This window comes from Sebastes fasciatus, chromosome 3 (genome assembly GCF_043250625.1).
Source record: "Sebastes fasciatus isolate fSebFas1 chromosome 3, fSebFas1.pri, whole genome shotgun sequence".
NCBI lineage: Eukaryota > Metazoa > Chordata > Actinopteri > Perciformes > Sebastidae > Sebastes > Sebastes fasciatus.
Window position 1 is genome coordinate 28,042,254 of NC_133797.1, and position 22,073 is coordinate 28,064,326.

At 39.3% G+C, this 22,073-nt stretch overlaps 1 protein-coding gene across 8 annotated transcripts in view; it reads right to left on the reverse strand.

Moving 5' to 3' along the window:
- The window catches only part of ctnna2 (catenin (cadherin-associated protein), alpha 2), a 382,091-nt gene that overhangs the window by 116,484 nt on the left and 243,534 nt on the right, over positions 1-22,073 (reverse strand). Inside the window, exon 8 of one of the 8 annotated variants that reach the window (XM_074630008.1) lies at positions 2,202-2,225. The exons of 6 other annotated variants lie outside the window; for them this stretch is intronic. In XM_074630008.1, coding sequence (XP_074486109.1) covers positions 2,217-2,225 — 9 coding nt within the window. In that variant the 3' untranslated portion in view covers positions 2,202-2,216. Of the gene's footprint in view, positions 1-2,201; positions 2,226-18,950; positions 19,128-22,073 lie in introns of those variants that run through there. One more of the 8 variants, XM_074630006.1, reaches the window with a different exon arrangement.

Consider the following 22,073-nt stretch of genomic DNA (forward strand, 5'->3'; position numbering starts at 1 on the left):
CACCTTCCCTTCCCACAACACCGATCACAAAAATTATCTGGGAAGAGAGTAGCAGGGGTGCGGACATAGCTTGACCTTTATTTGTGTTGTACTGGAGCTCAACTGCACATTGGTGAGCAGCAGTGCGATGTAGACAAGATTTTGGATGACATTGACCGGACACATTATTTTTACATCTTGCCTCCCAGGGCTGTACGTGCTTCAGCTATTTTTGTCACTGTCGAAAAAACAAGTTTTTTTTTTTCATGCAGCTGTTTACAGTGAAATAATAAGGGAGTGAAAAGTTAGTCCCAGTTCAGTCATGTGGGAAAAGCTTGTTGTAGGCATTGATTAACAGATGAGTTTCACACTGTCTTCAAAGACATGCATGTAGGTCTGAACACCAGACTTTCTTTTTTATTAATGAGGTTTAATGAAAGTGATAATGACCTAAGACGGTGGCTCTCAATCCTCGTCCTTGGGACTCCTGGTGCACCACATGTAACTCATTATCCTTTATGTTTTACAAATTGTACACATCAGTTACAATCTTGAGGAGGGCACACACAATGCTTATCCAGCCTATTTCATACGAACAAAGGATTTGTGTTCTTATCTGTTACAACAAAACGGTAACACTTTACAATAACTGTCATTTATAAATGGTAAATTGATAGTTAATTAATAGTTATTCTGTTAACAAACAAAGACATTATAATAATGTTTACTAATTATTAGTAATGCTATAATTTATATTATTTTATCATTAGTTTGTGTAATATGAAATAATTAGTCTTTAAACTATATATTGTATCATAGATAATAAGAGAAGATAATCAAATTCTGATTACATTAGTAAAATATTTATTGTTGCACTTATTATAACATTTGATTAAGGATTTGTTTGTGATTACCAAATGATTTGTTACCTTTAATAAAACGTTTGTAAAACATCTATAAACATTACATAGATAAATGGACTAAAAAAAAATTATTAACCATCTTTCTAAATAATGTTTATAGATGCTTTACAATATATTTATTAACCATTTAACAAGGTATTCATCATCAGTTGTAACTTTATAATAGCAACATATATATATATTTTTGCACACATTATAACTATATATATATAGTTATATTGTATGCAAAAATAAACTTAAAATAATATAAATTATAACATTACTAATAATTAGTAAACATTATTAATTATCATTTCATTGTTTAACAGTAAAATAACTATTAAATATGTTTAACTCTATAAATTGACCATTTATAAATGATGGTTATCATAAAGTGTTACCAACAAAATATGAGATTAAAAGGTTTATAATGCTATCAATAAGCAAACAATGTAACAATGTAAGTACGGAAAACACGTCACTAACGTAACATGCAAAGCAAAACACTGGTTTTGACCGGAACAGCGACCTCCTGGTTGAAAATCCTGTGTTTGTTGGACCCATCCACCTCTCCTCCCTTTTGCCATTAGTGGTCTTTCTCTCTTTTTATTCTACATCACTAGCTGTGAGCGTAGCATATTTACAAGGATGCATTTACATTGCAGTCAGTACAGACTACATGTTGTACAAATGTCACGCCTAAAGCAAGACCGGCGTTCTCATTACATGCTTTTGCCTTACGCATTATTGTGTCATTCATATGCCTTTTCATGCGACCAGGCTGTAATATCAGGTCAATAATCATTTAACTGACCATAATAAGTACAGCAATGAACATGAAGTAATTTATTTTATCATTTATTAGCAATGTTATTGAAAAGCTTCTACTCATTATTGACAGCAGCACACATACACACCCACCCACCCACCCACACACACACACGCACACACACACACAACATATATACTGTATATGCACTCTCATAACTATTAAAATTCTGCAGTAGGAGAGTGAATGAATACCAGAGCTCCTGTGTGGAGCCTCAGGACAGCCAGTACAGTCCCAACCCCCCATCTGCTGCTTATACGAGGGCTTCATGTCTCCTCTCCTCTCACATGGTTGCCCGTAGTATCTATAACGGTGCTGTTTGAGCCTGGCAGTCTCCTGTAAGTTAGAGTTAATGCAGTCGAGAACGGCGCTGCCCGAGGAGGAGCCGGCGTGCCTCCTGGCACAAGCTCTCTTACGTTTAATGGCTGACGCCGTTTGCTTACTCCTCTCATTACACTGGCTCATGTTTAGACTGAGGGCCTGTCACTGGCTATTAGCATCTGTGGTCAAGCAGGCTGTGGATGAGAGGAAGCATCTGGCTTATCATCAAGCACATCGTAAGTACGAAATGAGCAGTTTGTTTAAGATGGGGTAAACACAGAATGAGGGATTAACACCCTGTGTGTATGGGTTAATTGGTAGATTGATGCAACACAATAACAAAATCTGGAGTCATAACAATTTGGATTTAAGAGGAAACTCATGTGCATACAGTGTAGTATTTTAGCAAAGTTTGTATATAGGCTAAATGCACTAGAGCTGACAAGGCACGATTGTTTCCATACATGCATATAGACTTTTTAAAAATCATCTTTTGGGGGCATTTTCGCATTTATTTGAGATGACGGTTGTGAATGACAGGAGACATGGAGAGCGAACAATAAGGATGACATGCAGCAAAGGTCCCGAGCCAGAATAGAACTGGGAACATTGCAAAGGTCCACAACTCAGACCCCAAAGGAAATTGGGAATGCCCCTCAATTCCGCATGTTAACATAACGTTATCATCCGATTTTGGCTGGGGGTCGGAGCAAATCTAAATCAAGCAATGGACCTTTTTCTTTTTTAGTGATGGCTTCATGCAAACTGGACATGATAGCTTTTTATATAACAGTGATAAGTGCCCAAATAAAAATGTAACTGGACATACATGAAGAGGAACAGTGGGGGCAGAGAAGAGGAAGCACGAAAGAGCAGCAGTGACAGAGGCAGTGGCAGCAACTGACAAAAAATAAACAGAAACAAAGACAGACGTAGAGCAAAGGACATCTAGTTGCACGTCTTTCTACTCACTGTGCCCTTTGTTTGATTGCCAGACATAATCAGAGCATTTTCAAGAAGATTTTATCTTTCTAACTGGAATAAAAATAGGAACTTTTGGGGTTTGCATATTAAAACCTGCAGTAGGCAGAATGTTTTTTGGCATCATTGGGCATAAAATCCATAATAACCTTTCAGCATATTGTAATTCAATGTGGCTCATGGCTCTGTTTTCAGGCTTTAGACAAATCTAGCACGTGACGGGATACTTTGGCCAATCACAGGTCATTTCAGAGAGAGCGTTTCTTATTGGCTGTGCTCCGGCTGGTGGAGCGGTGCTTGGTATTTCCTCAACTGATCCCAACACGGTTGCTGGGTCACAAACTTTCTCATTTTACAGCTAAACAGAACACTACAAGATGTTTCTGAAAACATTTGAGGCGAGATATGGGCATTACAGTAACAGACTATTGATTCATATTTGATCAGCGCTGCCTAGTTTGACCGTTTGATCGGAGTTTGCGAGTGATTGACAGCTGCTCAGAGATGGCAGCTGGAGGGCAGACTCCAGCTCGGCTCTGATTGGATGTTGTCTTTGAAATCTTGCAAATGCCATTTGGAGCACCGGAGGACACAGAGGCACATGATTTCTTTCAGATTACCTGTCACTACTGTCAAGATATAGTGACTGTTTTATAAAAATAACTTGTTTTAATCATATTTGCTCCATTTCAACCCACTGCTGCTTTCTTTTAGTGTTTTGCAGAGATGACAAGTAGTAATGCTAAATGTGAAGTTTGTAATTGAGTAATCTTCCATAACCAGTTTTTCGGATTCTCAGAAAGAAGATACTGTAGTTCTAGAAAGTTCAGACCTCCTACAGCCTTTTCACATAGAGGGAGGTTACAGACACCATAAAGACTTTATTATCATCTCCCCTAGAGTCAGTACAATGGCATCAGGAGGCTGTAAACCTCCATATTTCAGTTTTTTACAGTAGGAGGAAGGTATCCCAAAAACAGCCTGAAATATAAAGGTATGTCAGCGACTGAGCTAACACAGAAAGAAACTTGGAGAGGTAGTACTGGAATATAACAAGGCTGTTTGAGGGCTCTGAAGTCCACAAAATACTTTTGGCATCCCTGGAAGATACACCCAATGTGTTCTTCTTATATGGAGTCTAAAAAGAAAAAGGTTGGCCTACTTGAAAAGACTCTTTCCTGCTACACATTGAATACTGAGATTCAAGTCATCATACGAGTTAAAATTGTTTCAAAATTCCAGCCCTGCACGTACAATGTGAAATGCCTGTGAAACCGTGGTCTCAGTTCACGCCGTTCCTGAAAAACACCACTGTACATGCAATGGGACGTCACGCAGCCATGCAGGGGTTTAAGAATAGAAGCATGAAGAGAAGGGGGAGGGTTAAATATTAAGTGTGCTGGGCTGTAAGCCAAGGTTTTAGGTGCATAGTTTCAGGAGAATAAGAAAAGGAGTGAGGGGAAATGTCTGGTTATCAGACAGAAAGAGAGAGAGAGAGAGAGAGAGAGAGAGAGCAGGGGATAAAAAAGTCTGGTCCTGCAGCAGCAGTATAGGGAGCTAGAGCAATGCTGCCTGCAGCCTCCCTGAACTGAATAGCAAGTAGTTTGCGAGGGAGGGACTGAAGGAAGGGCAGCAGGAGAGAAGAGAAGCGAGGGAGGGAGATGCTGAGAATAGGTTAGAGAGGGTGAGAAAATAAGAGAGCGGTGTGATATCTGTGAGAGCAGAAATGTGGTAAAGAGAAAAAAAGCGAGTCAATGGGGTGAGAAGAAGGTTTGAGTATCATTGATGTACTTTTGTTTCACCGCAGAGCTGAAAAACGTCAATTTATCACGCACGCACACACACACATACACACACAAATGCCTACACATGCATACACAAATATGACGTGGCTGTCTGTGGGTACTTGGTGCTGTTTTTGAAACGCTTCGATACAAGTCAAATGCAACAGATCGGCCAGAACATCTGAAACACGGACTGCTGTGGGTCAATCCAATTCAAGGACCTGTTCTTAATACCAGGAGACATAATCCCATTTCATCATCATTTTCTCTTGCCTGCATTGCATCATTCCCCGCCGCTCTGTAGTGGATCAGACCAAACAATGACATGTTACGAGTGATGGGATTTCCGTGTGCTAGGCGGTGGACACAAAATAGACATTAGTGTTGACTGTGAGGGGTCAAATTCTCAAGTACTTTACAATTAAATGGATGTTCAATGGCAGACCCCTTCAACTATTATGTCTCATCAATATCCAATATGTCACGAATATTGCTGTTAAAGAGATAGTTCAGATGTTTTGAAGTGGGGTTGTATGAGGTACTTATCTATCAGTGTATTACCTGCAGGAGATGATGGTCGGCACGCCCCCAGTTTGGAGAAGCAGACGGGGGTTACCACACGGAACTAAAGCAATATAGTGCTGTGGACGGGACCGGCAGCAAAATATATTTTAGACACCCTAAAAGAAAGGCTCACCTAAAAAAAAAATCAATATCAGTTTAAGCGGGGAACTGAAGCTGTTGTAGCCATCTATGCTCTTGCCAAAGCCACCAGACTCCATTGAAAAAAACAGTAATTTTACCTCGCAGAACATTGAAGTTGATGGTCTACCGCTGCCTCGATCGGTTAGATTGTTTGTGCTATTGTGTGACTTTGGTGAATCCGAAACAAAATAACCTATCGAGGCAGCGGTAGACCAGCAACTCCCATGTTCTGTGAGGTAAAATAGTTTTTTTTCAATGGAGCGTGGTTGCTTTGGCGAGAGCATAGATAACAGCTTCAGTTCCCCGTCGGAAACATAGACCGTATAGCTGTCTGATAGCAAAGTAAACCGGCAAAATATTCTAAATATAGCGTACACTTAAACTGATATTGATTTTGTTAGGTGAGCCTTTCTTTTAGGTGGTTAAATACGTTTTGCTGCCGATCCCGTCCACAGCAGTACGTTGCTTTGGTTCCCTGCTGGTACTCCTGTTTGCTTTTCGTCATCTATCGTAGGTAATACACTGTCTATGGATAAGTACCTCATACAAACCCACTTCAAAACACCCAAACTATCCATTTAACACTGATTATTGACTGTGGCTGTCCTGTTAATACAGGTGTATCTCAGAAAGTATGCTCAATGACAGTTTAATGGTATTCAAAATCTATGAATAGGTGCTACAAAAGAAGAGGGAAAGTGTATAACACAAACCTCCACAAAGTACCTCCACAAGTATTCAGCACACAGCGGTGTGCCAAAAGACTCAAATTTGGGCAATTCCATGATCACTTCTGAATGTATTTTTCTGAATTTTTAATATACATGGAAATAAACTATTTGAGTGAATTCAAGCAAGAAATGTGTTTTGATAAAAGATGTGCAGAAAAACAAGGAAACAGACTGACTTGTTGTGTCTAGACATCATCTACCTTCCCACTTGCCTCTGACTCCCTGCTTGCCTGATCATCTCTTTCCACTCATTGCTCGCAACTGTCAGATCTACCCCTCGCTATGTGACCTCTTAACTATACTGTAGAGCACAGTATTACAAGTCAGCGTGGTCGCTCCAGAAACCTGACTGACGAAAAAACAAGTTTTTCAGACGTTGACGCATTTTGGTACCATTTCATCTTTCACACACTGCTTCTCAAAAAGGAGATGTAATGTGGACATGGGGGGGGGGGGGGAGGATGTGGATAACCAGACGTGCAAGAAACTCTGCACTCTACTACAAACTTGTGTATAGTGATCTTGAGACAAATGTTACACACTTAAATATTGATTGGGTTGAAATGTCCAGCAAATATACGTATATATATATATATATATATATATATATATACGTCTATAGATGTATGGGAAAAAATGGCATGCGTCGGTTTTAATATTAATGTGAACTATAATGCAGTGCTGAATAGGGTTTTATCTAGAACATCTGCCAAAGTTGCAGCAAGAATTATATTGGATAATATGTACAATTGTAATGAAAATATGGAAGACAAGGTGTGCAGTGGTCCTTCACCAAGTCACCATCTCTAGGGTATACATGCCAACCGCTCCCGATTTTACTGGGAGACTCACGTTTTTCTTTGCCCTCTAACAGTTTCCTCCAGGGATCAAACTTCTCCCGTTTTTCACACCTTTTTTCCTTTTCGTTATCGCAACCTGTCTCTGGTGTTGTACAGCGTGTATAAGCCCTACTGTTTCCACTCGGGCAACAATAGAGCTACACCAAATGTTGTTTCAAAGCAAAAGAGAGCTGCTCACGACCATAGATATATATACGCTCGCGACCGACACAGCAAGTTTTGAGCTGCACTCGCCGCACATCACAGTGTGCAGCGCCCAAAGTTGGGCTTTGCTGGACGCAGCGAAAGGCCGTTGTGGTCTGGCACAAGCCAATAGAAATAACGGGTTTCAGATTGCAGTGGTGCCGTTGTCGCGTTGTGTCTGAACGGGCCTACAGTGAGTGAGAGAAGGAAAGAGAAATGGACAGTACTAAGAGAAATAAATACTCAAGCAGGGGCAAAGAATTAATGAATGAATAAAAACTGATGGGCGCATTATTCCGTTTTCTTTCCTGAGAATTAAAAGTAAAATTAGAAGTAGGCCTATTTCACATACAAATGCTGTTTCAGTGTACTTATTATTTTGTTATTTTCATTCTTTAAAAGTCACCAGAATGCAGGAAACAAAGAAAAAAAAAGAAGAAAATTTTTTTCTGTGGGAGGATTCACAGATCTGCCACTTTGGTTTTGAAATACTCTCTATTTTTGAGGTCTCAAGGTTGGTAAGTATGCTCTAGTGATGCGGTTTTCAAACAAATTATAACTGAATGAACACCTTGGCACTTGATACAATTAGAACTTTCTGTATATTGTGAGCACTGTCCTCGTCATGAGGTGTAAAATGTCCTTCTTTTTTTTTATTGTGTAAACTCAAAGTATTGCTAAAAAGTGAAAACCAGTTATCTAGACACTGACACACACTGGTTTCATATGGTTCACTGCAAAGGCACATACAAATAAGTAGACTCAAATTATACGAAACATGTGACCACCGGCAAACGAGTTCTCCGGAGCTGGCAGGCCTTTGCTATCAACGTGAAGGTGCTGGTTGTCAGGGATGGCGAGGGGCTATAAAGAATGATATGTTTTGTAAATCAGGATAATGATGACTCAAGCTGCTCCTCTGGGTGGGTTGCTGTGTGTAGGTAGCACTAATCAGGGATTAGGGTGGTTTGGGAAAAGAAAAAAAAAAAAAAAAAAGGTCTGACAGCAAAACGTAGCCAGCACTGGATCAAATAAAAACATGTTAATGATAGCATGATAACATACCTGCTGCCTATTGTGGCTGAGCCCACTGTGGAGACAGCCGCTGTGTACACAAACAACACAGATACACTGTACGGAGCTACACAACAGTGTGTTCTCTTGCTGTAATGATCCAGGGTGCAACAACTTCAAAGACTGCTGGAGCTGGCTGAACTGGTGAAATGATTATGTCTCCCACTATCCTTTCATGTGGGCTTTATCAGTCCAGCCACGCAGCAGCACAAGCCACTAACAGAGCTGTTGCTGCTATTAGTTACGAGGAATAAGGAACAGTAAAGCCACAGCATATCTGGACATGATGTAAGCGCACTGCGTGAGGATGGATTAGGGGATAGGACTTACTGTCATTGTGGGTGTTTGGGGATTGATGTCTTTTCAAAGGACATCTATTCTCTTCCTTAAGCTGACTTATAAAATGTATTCCTATAATGGTCACTGCTGTTTGGAGTCCAACCCGTATTTTCAGGAAATGACATGTAGACATCACCCTTGAAAAATATTGGCTGTCATTTATCAAGCCGTCTTGGAAACAGCACAGATTCAAGCACTAGGCGAGACATATGAAGCTCTCCATGTCTGATTTATTAAACTGTCGCGCGGCATCTAAATGGGCACTGATTTGATCAGAGACTGATAAATTGATTCAGCAGTGGAAACAAGGACACGCTGCACCAGTCCCTTATTTACATACCACAGACCCTAATTTATGTGTGTTTGGCAACCCTTGGCCTGTTAAATGGGACGCCTGGTGCTGCAAAATGTCCACACGCCACATGACAAAGAGGAAGTAGCACAATATCTGCCATGGTCGCTGGGATTCAACAGAGAGATCCATCATCAGTTCTGCTCCATAAAGACACTTCAAGTGCTTCCATAAAGACCACATGCGTCTCCATATTTGAATCGTGTTTTCAATGCAGAATTAAATTGCTGTTCAATTGCTAAATAATATATTTCAAGACCTATAAAGCTTTATGTGCTGTAAATGCACACTGTTGTCCAAGTGCAACGCGTTCGCAATGGGTGTATGCAATTAGACAAACACTATATGCAATCACCAACAATAGGTCTGCAATACCTTTGTGAAGGCCTTTGTAATGTTAATTTACTTTTGTGGAGTACTGTGCCTGTGGTCATAAGTGGCAATCTGAGGTGTTGTTTTGGATTACATTAATTGTTAAAGTGTTGAAATGAGTGGGAATGTTCTCCAAGCAAAGCTGAGGGCTATGAGAAATAATGCAACTGATAACTACTGAGTGTCAAAAGAACATAAACATACAGTATATGTATATCATAAGTAATGTCGTGTAGGGGTGTAAGAAAATTAGGGCTGTCAATCGATTAAAATATTTAATCGCGATTAATCGCATGATTGTCCATGATTAATTGCGATTAATGGCAAATTAATGGCAAATTTCTGTTCAAAATGTACCTTAAAGGGAGATTTGTCAAGTATTTAATACTCTTATAAACATGGGAGTGGACAAATATGCTTGCTTTATGGAAATGTATGTATATATGTATTATTGGAAATCAATTAACAACACAAAACAATGACAGATATTGTCCAGAAACCCTCACAGGTTCTGCATTTAGCATAAAAAATATGCTCAAATCATAACATGGCAAACTCAAGCCCAACAGCTGTCAGTGTGTCAGTGTGCTGACTTGACTATGACTTGCCCAAAACTCCATGTGATTATCATAAAGTGGGCATGTCTGTAAAGGGGAGACTCGTGGGTACCCATAGAACCCATTTTCAGTCACATATCTTGAGGTCAGAGGTCAAGGGACCCCTTTGAAAATGGCCATGACAGTTTTTCCTGGCTAAATTTTGCGTAAGTTTGGAGCGTTATTTAGCCTCTTTCCGAACAAGTTAGCATGACATGTTTGATACCAATGGATTCCTTAGGTTTTTCTAGTTTCATATGATGCCAGGATCTTCACTCTTTAAAATTGGCCCGCTAGCTCCGAAAAATCAATTGCATTAATGTGTTAATTAAACTAGTGGGGTTAATTTGCGTTAATGCGTTATCGCCTTAACTTTGACAGCCCTAAAGAAAATATTGAAAAAATTTAATATAACTATATTATGTTTTGTAATACTTTATCGGCTATCAAAAAAGCTGTATTAAAAGATTACTTCAGTCAATACTTTATTTTAATTGCAAAGAGCTGCGCCCTCTCAGTGTATGTGCCCTCTCAAAGTAGTGCTATGATGTTGGATGTTAAATGGACTGTGATCAATTCAAATGCAGATCCCACTTGTTTTACTCAGATTGTATGCATATTGTGGTGTGTGCTAAATAAACAATGACAAATTCAACAGAGCCAGAAGGACAAGTTGTTTTTAAAAAACTTTTCAATGAAAATTCTGTCATGTGTTTGGAAAATCTTAGCCATTGTGATACCACTGTGTGCTCTGGCAAATAACAATTAGTTTAGTCTGAGTGCAGCGTAGCCGGAACTTGTGGGGATCACAAGGAGGGTGAAGTGTGCCCTAGGGCTGGCCAGCCTTATTTTCAGTGCTGTGACAGGGTCAGGTCTCTGCTGAGGGTTATCGTCTTAATTATGCATGGCCCATCTGGTCGACAAGGCTCTGGTGTAGGTGGGCGGCTGGACCAGACAGTAGCTGATAGAAGAATGACGTGATGAATAATGTCGATTCCTAGTTCCTGTTCTTTGCAACTCAAATAGATGTGATGTCAATAGATGACGTAGCCAGTGCTTAGTCACACAGGTTGAAAAGACTGAAAGTATAAAACAACACTTGCAACGCTTGCCAATGCAATCCACATTATACACCACGATGCAAAATAGCTGGCTCATTGTGGGCTGAAAATGTAAAATGTGTCCATATAGCCAGATAAAAAAAAAAAAATACAGATTATGTTCAGTGATGGTTTATGGTATTTTTATCAAGGCGAGCAAGACAACATACAATAGCCGCAGATTAAAATCATTCCTCTGAATTGAAGGCTCTACATATCATTTTCCAGAAGCGCCCCCCACTGTGCAGAAGGTTCTGCAGTTTGTCAACAAGTTCATGATTTTGTAAACAAAGGGTGTTTTGAGTGGGCTCTAGATTTCTAGGTTTTGAAATTACTGGGGTGGAGAGAGTAAATCATGCAAAAACATTTCTAAGCAGTTAGACACCCGAGCAAAATACACACACACAGGCACACACAAGCACAAAGACGGCGGGGAGGAAGTGAGGCTGAGAATTTTTCTCTTGTCAGAGGATTTAGCTGCCATTGTCTGCTGCCAGAGACAGTACTCTGCATTTTAATCAAGGCTGCAGTTCTGAATCCAGTGGCCTTATGATGTGGTAACAATTGAGTTTTTTTTTTACTTCTACTGTGTAGGGCTTGCATCGTGTACCATCACATCGCACAGATCTGCCATGCTTATCTAGTTATCTTTACATTGTGCCTGTGGTCGGTTTACAGTATGTCCTGCTATGGATCTATGGGTTAAGTTGTCCTTATGATACTTAACTCCAGCCAGTATAGATCTAAACAAGGTGGCCAGTTTCATGTGATGGTTTCAGTGAATTTGATACAATGAGGGAGCCTAAAAGGTCGCATTTCTTCTGTATTAACACCTTTTATATTTGCAGTGCACAGTTTTTAAATCTTTAAAGCTGAATTAAATATTGTGGATATCAATCCATAGTGAAGACTCTAGTTATCATTCATCGTGAGAAGTATCTGTTATGTGCATGTGTATGTTGACTGTAACTGTTTTTATAATTGTTTAAGTCTGACAGCTAAAACCAACAAATGTATAAATGCAAACACTTGTTTATATTGATCAGATGTAGTGAAACACAAAAGAAGCAACCACAGAAGCTGTCACAGAAGCGGCACAATGGCTCAGTGGTTTGAGTTAAGATGACCTCCCTTTGTTCAAATAGGTTTCATACAGGACAGGTATAGCCTAGTTTCATCACACACCAATAGACATGTAACAGGATTTATCCTTTCACTGCCCTTGACCAAGGCACTGGCCTGTACGGACTGGAGCTGAGAACCCCGTGGGGATTAATTAAGTACAACTTTAACCCCCTTACGTCATTTTAAAGAGGTGTTTTGGGGATTCCCTCTGTCAACACAAAGGACATCCCTGTTTTCTACCGAATTCTAGGTGCGCCAGATATTTGTGCACTGAGATAAAGACAAAGATAGTTGTGCTCTACATTTGTAACAGACTTAAAATAATAATAATGATACATTATTCACAGGCTCTAAAAGCTCGACATCTACTGGGTTAGCGCAGTCCTTGTATCACCCTGCTACTGTGTGTAGACATGACAAATTGATCAGTAAGACAATTACATTAGATACTACCTGGTCTGAATGCAGCAGACAACAATTAGCAGGAGCGTAGCATAGCCTTACATTTTCTTGTTTCCACTTACTATAGTGTTCATTTCACTTTCGCTCAAAAGGTTGATGAATGATTTCACCTTTATATGAGGTCTAAATGTTTAATCTATTATGGGAATGGAGTAAACAATGAGTTCTGTATATAACCTGTGTTGGCAAGGAATACCAAGTAACTGAACTCACTGATGTAACATGCGAGCATTTGCATGAGTATGTGCACACAGCCACACAAACACAAGAACTCTTACATACATAAGTGGCAGATTAACCCCTTAGATGATGTCGGTGTAATCAAGTGCTACTGTATAGAAATTAACCAAACTACTAGGGCTGGGTAATATGATGATATTAGGGCTGTCAATCGATTAAAATATTCAATCACGATTAATCGCATGATTGTCCATGATTAATCGTGATTAATCGCAAATTAATCACACATTTTGTATCTGTTTAAAATGTACCTGAAATGTAATGTAAAAGGGAGATTTGTCAAGTATTTAATGCTCCTATCAGCATGGGAGTGGGCAAATATGCTTGCTTTATGCAAATATATGTTTATATTTATTATTGTAAATCAATTAACAACACAAAGCAACGACAAATATTGTCCAGAAACCCTCACAGGTACTGCATTTTAGCATAATATGCTCAAATCATAACATGGCAAACTCAAGCCCAACAGGCAACAACAGCTGTCAGTTTGTGGACTTAACTATGACTTGCCCCAAGGCTGCATGTGATTATCATAAAGTGGGCATATCTGTAAAGAGGAGATTCGTGGGTACCCAAAGAACCCATTTTCATTCACATATCTGGAGGTCAGAGGTCAAGGGACCCCTTTGAAAATGTCCATGCCAGTTTTTCCTCGCCAAAATGTATCGTACGTTTGGAGCGTTATTTAGCCTCCTTCGCTACAAGCTGGTATGACATGGTTGATACCAATGGATTCCTTAGGTTCCCTATAGTTTGATAAGATACCAGTATTCCCACTCTAGCTTTAAAACTCAGCCCGCTACAATCTCCGGAATGCTGATGGCGTTAATGCATTAAAGAAATTAGTGGCGTTAAAACGAACTTTCGTTAACTTTGACAGCCCTAGACGATATATATCGTCAAATTAATATAAAAATGTCTATCGCATATATTTTTCTATATTGTTTCTATTTATATCTTTTCTCTCTATACATATATTCACTTTAAACTTTACTTTATTTTGCACTCAAGTTCTTAAAATGAGAAAATACTCTTCTACTTTTCATTTGTCAGTATTTAATTCACACAGGAGTACACCAAAATAGGCTTTACCATGTGGTTATTTCATATTGACTATTCATTTCTTGAATTACCAGAAAACATGCAATATCGTTATTTGTTATCACGATATGAAATGACCTACACATGATAGAAGATTTTGGCCATATCGCCCAACCCTACTAACTACTGAATTCCACTCAAATAGAAACTTCTGACCCTTGTTGCTTCCTATGCTGCATGTTGCAAAGCAAGACTTGGCATTTTAGCATTTTTGTTTTTATCTTTTCAATATTATCGAAGATTCCCCTCGAGAGACTAACACCAGTAATTAATTTGTCCTACAAAATATTGTCAGTGTAGCCAGAGCCTTATATAGTATATACCTCTCCACCGTACTCCACTGTCACCCCAAACCTATTAAAAGAAACATGAAAGAGCCATACTGTTACACCGGGTGACATATTCCTTCAACACAACAAGTGCATTTTACTCTGAAACGACTCAGACTGCATTTTCGATCTCTTAGTGTAGCTCCTCGTCGGGCAGACACCACGCTTGGGGCACACGGTTCTGTGTTTACACTGCTTTGCTAGTTTGACGAGCTTGGAGGAATAACACCTTACTGGTACAAAACAGTACCCTACACCTCAGGCTTGGGAAGAAAAAATGTCTGAGGATGTTTATCAAACGTGTTTGTGCATAAGAAGAGAGGAGGAGGCATTCGGTTTTATTTCTCATAATATGTGTAGAGGGAGCTCATTTATAAACATTGTGTGTGCACACTTCCCATAAAGAGAATTTGCTGGGGACCCTCCGACACTTTGCTTTATAAATGTTAAATGCTAGTTTGCCATAAGTCCTTTCCTATGCAACATCCCTTATGAGCTCATTTGTTTGTTATAATTAACTGCTACAAATTCAAGGCAATTTTAGACAACTACAATAAATGTCAAAAAGGTGCTTTCAATAGACCTTTTTATTGCGGACATTCTGACTTGTCATAGAATAAAAACAACAAGTGTTACAAATGGCATTAAGGACGGCTCTGTTCTATTCAGGTGTCCCAGTAAGCTTTGAAACTGTGACAGTGAGCAAGCATGCAAAATACCAGGACCCTGAAACTGAGGCAGCTAAACGGAATGGTGCCATCATTAGATGTATTATTACACCGATGCTTTTTGGTCAAATGTCTTCCATGAAGGCCTATGATGGGGTATGATGGGGTATGGTGATATCATACATGGTGGTTGCTGTCTTGGTACAAGGGTTATCGTACATCATCTGACATGTCATTCTGCAAAATGAGAATACAATTCTTGAAACTGGAAGAGTCTATGGAAATGCATTACACTTGGGAAAAAAAAATATCTCATGATTATTCAATATCTCCTTAATATGAGAAATCAGTCATAATCTCTAACAATCCAAGATATTTCATTTTCATCATTTATTAAATTGGTCAAAATGCTGCTGGTGATTGGGATCTGGAACTGTTCGTTTGCAGACTGCTTGTGTTTGTGTTTTATTACGTCATAGTTTTGAGATAATTATGAGGTCTTAATTGAGATAATCTTGTAATAATTAAGAATGAGATATTATGTTGTATTACAAGATATGACTTATTTACCAATTACTATTCTTTTATTTGGTAAAAGCAATGAGCTGGCATATTGTATTTCTGAAAAATGCCATGTAGTTTAAATGTATACACATATATAAATATACAGTATACATATATATATATATATATATTATTAGGGCTGTCAATCGATTAAAATATTTAATCGCATGATTGTCCATAATTAATCGCAATTAATCGCAAATTCACAACACTTTTTTTTCTGTTCAAAATGTACCTTAAAGGGATATTTTGGCAAGTATTTAATACTCTTATCAACATGGGAGTGGACAAATACACTTGTTTTATGCAAATGTATGTATATATTTATTATTGGAAATCAATTAACAACACAACACAATGACAAATATTGTCCAGAAACCCTCACAGGTACTGCATTTAGCATAAAAAAAAGCTCAAATCATAACATGGCAAACTCAAGCACAACAGACAACAACAGCTGTCAGTGTGTCAGTGTGCTGACTTAACTATGGCTTTCCCCAAAGCTTCATGTGATTATCATAAAGTGGGCATGTCTGTAAAGAGGAGACTCGTGGGTACCCATAGAACCCATTTTTGGGTCAAGGATCAAGGACCTTTGAAAATGGCCATGCCAGCTTTTCATTGCCAAAATTTAGCGTAAGTTTGGAGCGTTATTTAACCTCCTTTGTGACACGTAAGTATGACATTGTACCAATGGATTCCTTCTAGTTTCTCACATACACACATATATATATATATATATACATATATATATATATGTATATATATATATATATACTGTATATGGGTGTATGTTTCTTGGTCAATCTGAAGTGTAAAATGATGAACGTGTCATTAGTTTCACTACAAAGTCAAAAGGCATATTTGGGGGACCCCCGGCAGTGTATGTAATGTATTTCAGTGTCATCCTGTTTTTCTGACATCGTTCAACTAATTATTATGATCAAGGTGAGACATCAGTAAAAGAGAAAGAGAGCTCCAGTGTACGCCACCACCTGTGGCTCTGACACCAGATGAGCAGCAGGGTGGTTTTTGGCATCAACCTTTACACCAGATCTTTTCTCTTTACATCATTTTTCAAAGATCAATCCTCTTATTATAAACAGTAGTAACTGCTGCTGGGAAATACCTGGACATTCTCTGCATGTTGCTACTTGTACAGTATATGAATGTATCTCACAAAAAGAGCAATGATGAGCACATTTACATAAAAATCAGCACTTGATCAGAAGGCCATTTTACATCGTATTTATGGCTGATTGAAAGAGTGATGCAGACTTGTGCGCACAATGACTGGCTGAATAGAACCTTGGTTAAAGGAAAGCAAAAAGAGTTTATAGTACAGAATAACTGAATGTGCATTGCTAACAAATCAAGTGTTATTTGTGAGTAACAATTCAACTCATTTCAACTCAAGGTTCAAGATGTAAGACTTAATGCCTCCAATGTGAAAACACAAGGCCCTTTCTTGTATTACAAGGTTCATCTGTCCTTTGTACTGCTGCTCTCTAATGGAGTTTTATTCCGAGTTCTAAGCTGGCGTTCTTACTTTACTTTGTAGTACGGACACGAGGGATAAAGGCAAAAGTAATTTTCAGTACAAATTTACAAGTGTTTCAGCCTTTTGCATCAGAGACTCCTCTGTTCGCTGTATTTTGCTCTGCTTCATCCCAACATGAGAGAGGCTAGTGGACACATGAAGGATGTAGAGGCTTGTTTGGCTCTGGATGAGGCAATATGCCAGGGTGGTCAGGGCTCTCAAAAGTGGGGGCATGCTGCTCCAGAGAGCTGGGTTTTGAAAATGGGCTTGGTGGCTCTCAGCGGGATTTCTGCGTCATCTGACAGCGGAACAAAGTTCCTTTGGCAGATCGAGCCGAGTCACAAGAGCCGTTTGATGTAGTCTCTGAAGCCAAAAGCATTAGAGGCGGAACATAAAGAAACACTAAGAGTAAATGTTAAAACACGTAATTCAATTAAATACTCCATATGGAAAACCCACACACACCATCCCGCCAGAGCCGAGTGGAAAAACTGGCTGCGGCAGGTAGCTGCTACCCCCAGCCGTGGTGGTGGGTGAAGAATTCTGATCTTGTTTCTGTATAAAAGCATGTCTAACGCCGGGAGTGTGACTGCTGTGTGTAGTAGTGACATGGCGAAATCACCGTCTCTGTCTCTCTCAACGGGGAACACCTCGCTTTGGACATAGCTGGAAGCGATTTAGACCCATATTAATTCTCTCTTTCACACACACACACACACACACACACACACACACACACACACATATATATGCGCTTCCACTGTTGAGTCTCTTCCAATAAACAATCCAACACACAAACCTTGATAATCACCAGGGGTGTAGCACAAAATTCTGTGCCCTATACATAAGCAGTCTCTGCGGGCCCCTTCCCTCTCTTGATTTATGTCTCTCACGCATGTTTTTATTTTATTTTTTTTACAAATAACTGAGCCAACAACTGTACACATGAATGTGTCTCTGGTTATAATTCACGAACGAACGATAAATACCACAATTAAACAAGTAATAATAATATGTGATATGTGCTTATGTCTGCTCAGTTTGAAATATCACCACGTTTCAACCCTCTTTTCTCAACATAATGTAGCCTACAATTACGGTGTGATACTTTGACTATGGTTAAAATAGGTTTTCTTGGAGTCTCATGCTTAAACCTGCAGAAGGCAGAATGTTTTAGGCATCATTGTGCAAAAATTACATAATAACCTTACAGAATATTGTAATTCAAGTGTTCTGAGATAAAACTAGACTTCTGCACCTCCTCATGGCTCTGTCTTCAGGCTTTAAAAAATCTAGCCCGTGATTGGAGACTTTGGCCAATCACAGGTCATGTAAGAGAGAGCGTTCCTATTGGATGTGCTCCGGCTGGTGGGCGGTGCTTGGTATTTCCTCAACAGATCTCAACATGGCTGCCGGGCCACAAATGTTTTTACAGGTAAACAGTACACTACAAGATGTTTCTGAATACATTTGAGGAGAGAAATAGTCATTACAGTAACAGAATATTGATTGATATTTGATCAGCGCTGCCTAGTTGTACCGTTTGATCGGAGATGGTGAGTGGTTGACAGCTGCTCAGAGACGGGAAGGCTCCAGCTCATCTCTGATTGATCGTTTTCCTTCGGTCTGTGAAATCTTGCAGATGCCATTAGTTATTTATAAAAATAACTTTTTTTAATCATATATCCACTCTCGCCTACTTCAGCTTTAAGTATTAATCATTCCAAAAGTATAAGACAAAGCTAAAAAATACCAAGTTACATTGAGAAAATGCTCAATGCATAATAAATAATAAATACCAATCGAACAAGACTTCAATAAAATCATGCTTTATTTGCAGAAACAAAAATAAACAGCTTTCCAACAAGTGCTAGCAAAAGCATAAGGGCAGAATTAGATCCATCCGAGGAGACTTGGCTTGATAACCGGAGGGTCGGCGACCCCTAAAACTGCTCCCTGGGCTCCGTATAGTAGCTGCCCATTGCTCCTAATATACCAGGATGGATTACATGCAGTAGCTAAATTTCACTGTGTGCTGTGCTGTGCTATGTACAATTTGTAACACTAAAATTTGATTCACATTTGCATTTAACATTTACATAGGCCTATAAGGAAAATAAAAAAAAAAATTAGAAAGCTGGAAAAAAAAACACAACGTCTTAAGCATGCTTAGAATAAGATTATCAATCTTAAAAATGTGAAGTTATTCTCATTTTAGGGTACTGATGCTGACACAGATGAGGTTGGAGTTCATTGGTTGGGTCGTCTTGTTAGCAAAATCATTGACATCTTTAAAGTCCTATTTTTTTGCTAATTGGCTTTCAATGGAGCGAGAGAGAGAGAGAAGTGCAAAGCTGCTCAGTCCATCTCGGACATTGTTGATCTCGGGTAGTTTTCACCAGTTTCAACTTTCTGAAAGCCCGTTCAGCCCCAGCAACAGTCACAGGCAGTGTGCAGAAAATCCTCTTTCTTAAACAGTGTTAGCAAGTTGTGTATAGGATTGACATAGCTTCTAAACCAGCTCATAATATAGCTACGATATTAACCTTGACTATGATACGCCCTCCACTTCAGGACTCCTTTTTTTTTTTTTGAAGATCAAATCTTGTTTTATGAAGAAAATAATTAAATCTGACCAGATAGCTTTTAAATTAAATTGTCTTAGGCCAACAATGAAACGTCAGCCTACTGGTAGGCCTATTTCTAACACAATTTAACCATCTAAAAGTGAAAAATAGAAACATAGATTATATCCTAATTAGACTCGGCCTGCCTCGTTGATCGCCACGATCTGAAAATTGGAATTATTCTCCTCCGTTCTTGGTTTACATGGCCTACTTTTAACCTTTTGTAAATGATGATGGGTCATCTGGCATTAACATTACGGTCTTTTGAAGCCCATTGCAGGTTTATTATTTGAACATAGCATATGAAGCCAGTGGTGTCATCTGAATCTTGAGATTTCAATGAATCCATTGATACCAAACATGTCATGCTATCTTATAGAAAGGGGCTCCAAAGTTGAACAGTCTTTACTGCGAGGTCTGCGACACCTCAATGTCAAATGATTGCTTGTAATAACTTTTAGTGGCCACTTCATGGGCTCACCTTGTCTCATGTCCTCGGTAACGTTACGAGGAGATGATGACGGACCTGCCGCACGGGCCATGTGTTTCATGATGTTAATGCTGATAGATATGTCGTATGCCATTGCAGCTATGATGCTGATTAATTTATGATACTGATTCATTTATGTTATACAATTCAAATAGGCTCCAAGCTAGATTCCTGGCCGACTGCCTTCAATCTAAACAGCTGCTGATATTAGCTTAAACCATTTTTAAACTGTGCTGTGCTCACCTTTCCTTTGAAAGAAATCAGTCAAAAGCTGTTTTCTTTCCCTGTTCTTAATTTAGCTTTATTTTTGGAAGCCAGATTTCCCTTTCTTGGGGAAAGACATGACTCAGTGTATGTCGCTGGTGCTCCAGCATCAGCAGTCACTCGGCTCAATTAGCTGCGTTTAGAGACGAATCCTATGGTGCAGTGGCGGACTAAGCCATTTTGCGCCTTTTGTAAGGGGTGAGAGGGACCTCAGAGAGCTGCCACTTTTTTTGTATTCAAAGTTCAGTATCTCAACCGATTTATTCAGCCAATTTTAATTTACTTATGCTAAACTAAAACAAACTTTTCATCCCAGGCTTTTCGAGGACCCATCTCCCATCGAGGCCCTGGATAGTCAGTCCCCCTACAACGCCCTGATAGTTACTAGTTATTTTACCATTTCTATTTGTAAGCATACTAAATACAATGTCTATGATAATGTACAAGTGTTCAATACAACTCATCAATGTGGCGTAGACAGGAAACTAATTTCCAAAGACAGCTGTTGTATATAAAAGTCAGATGGAGTGGAAATTGAATGGTTTGGTGAGATCTTATCAAGATCTTATCTCTGCTGTTTGTTGTGGACGTGGTGGAAAATAGTGGATTGATTCCTTGAGTTTGGGAGTGACCTTTTGCCCCGAGTGAAGGAGCTCAAATATCTCAAGGTCTTATTCACCATGGAGGTTTATGATGGAGAAGGAGATCAAAACCTGGTCTGTTGCAGCATCAGCATTAATGCAGATGTCACGTCAGACTGTCACGGTGCTGGCAAAGCTCTCATCTACCGATCTCTCCTTTCAACCTTCTTTTTTTCTTACATATTAGCTTTACAGTTTTCTTTCTACTGCTAAGTATTATGATCAGTAATGCATAGGTTACTTAAACTCAGTCCTTTCAGCAGTGTCACAATTGTTGATATATCTTCTCTATGCAAATGTACATATAGGTATGTCCTTTGGGTATTCTGTTTACATGTGTTTGTCTGCTTGACAGTGCTTTGTTGGTTGACTAAGAAGCGTTCTCATTTCTCTCTATAGATATTTACTGATCCTGTCTGTCTGTTATCTATCTGTAATGTCTGCAACAATTATTTGTTGTTTACATGCTCGCTTACGTTTCTATCTTTGCCCTTTTCTCCCACCATCTTGCTTTTTTGTTCTATCACTCCTTCTGAATTAAACTGTGATATTTTCGACACAAATCCAAATATACGCTCCGTAAACACATTATTAGGAATACATGCAACGAGCCAGGTCCTTCAAATAGCAAAATAATGTCGCTGTAGCTCAGGGGAGATAGGGTTCAGAGGCACAGTTTACTCTTTAACCTAACATTACAATGAGGCTGATTGCCAGGGTCCGACAGGGAGGTTTCAGCATCTAGGATGCAGCCATCCACCTGGAATGTTTGCACACTATGATGGGTAGAGTTTACAGAGACCAGTGAACAACAGAGCGGTAGTGTGGGCAAAACACCAAGTCAATGAAACGAAGGACAACATGTTCAAGGCAACAGGGAGGCCATAAGTGCACCAAGCAGCTTAGTACAT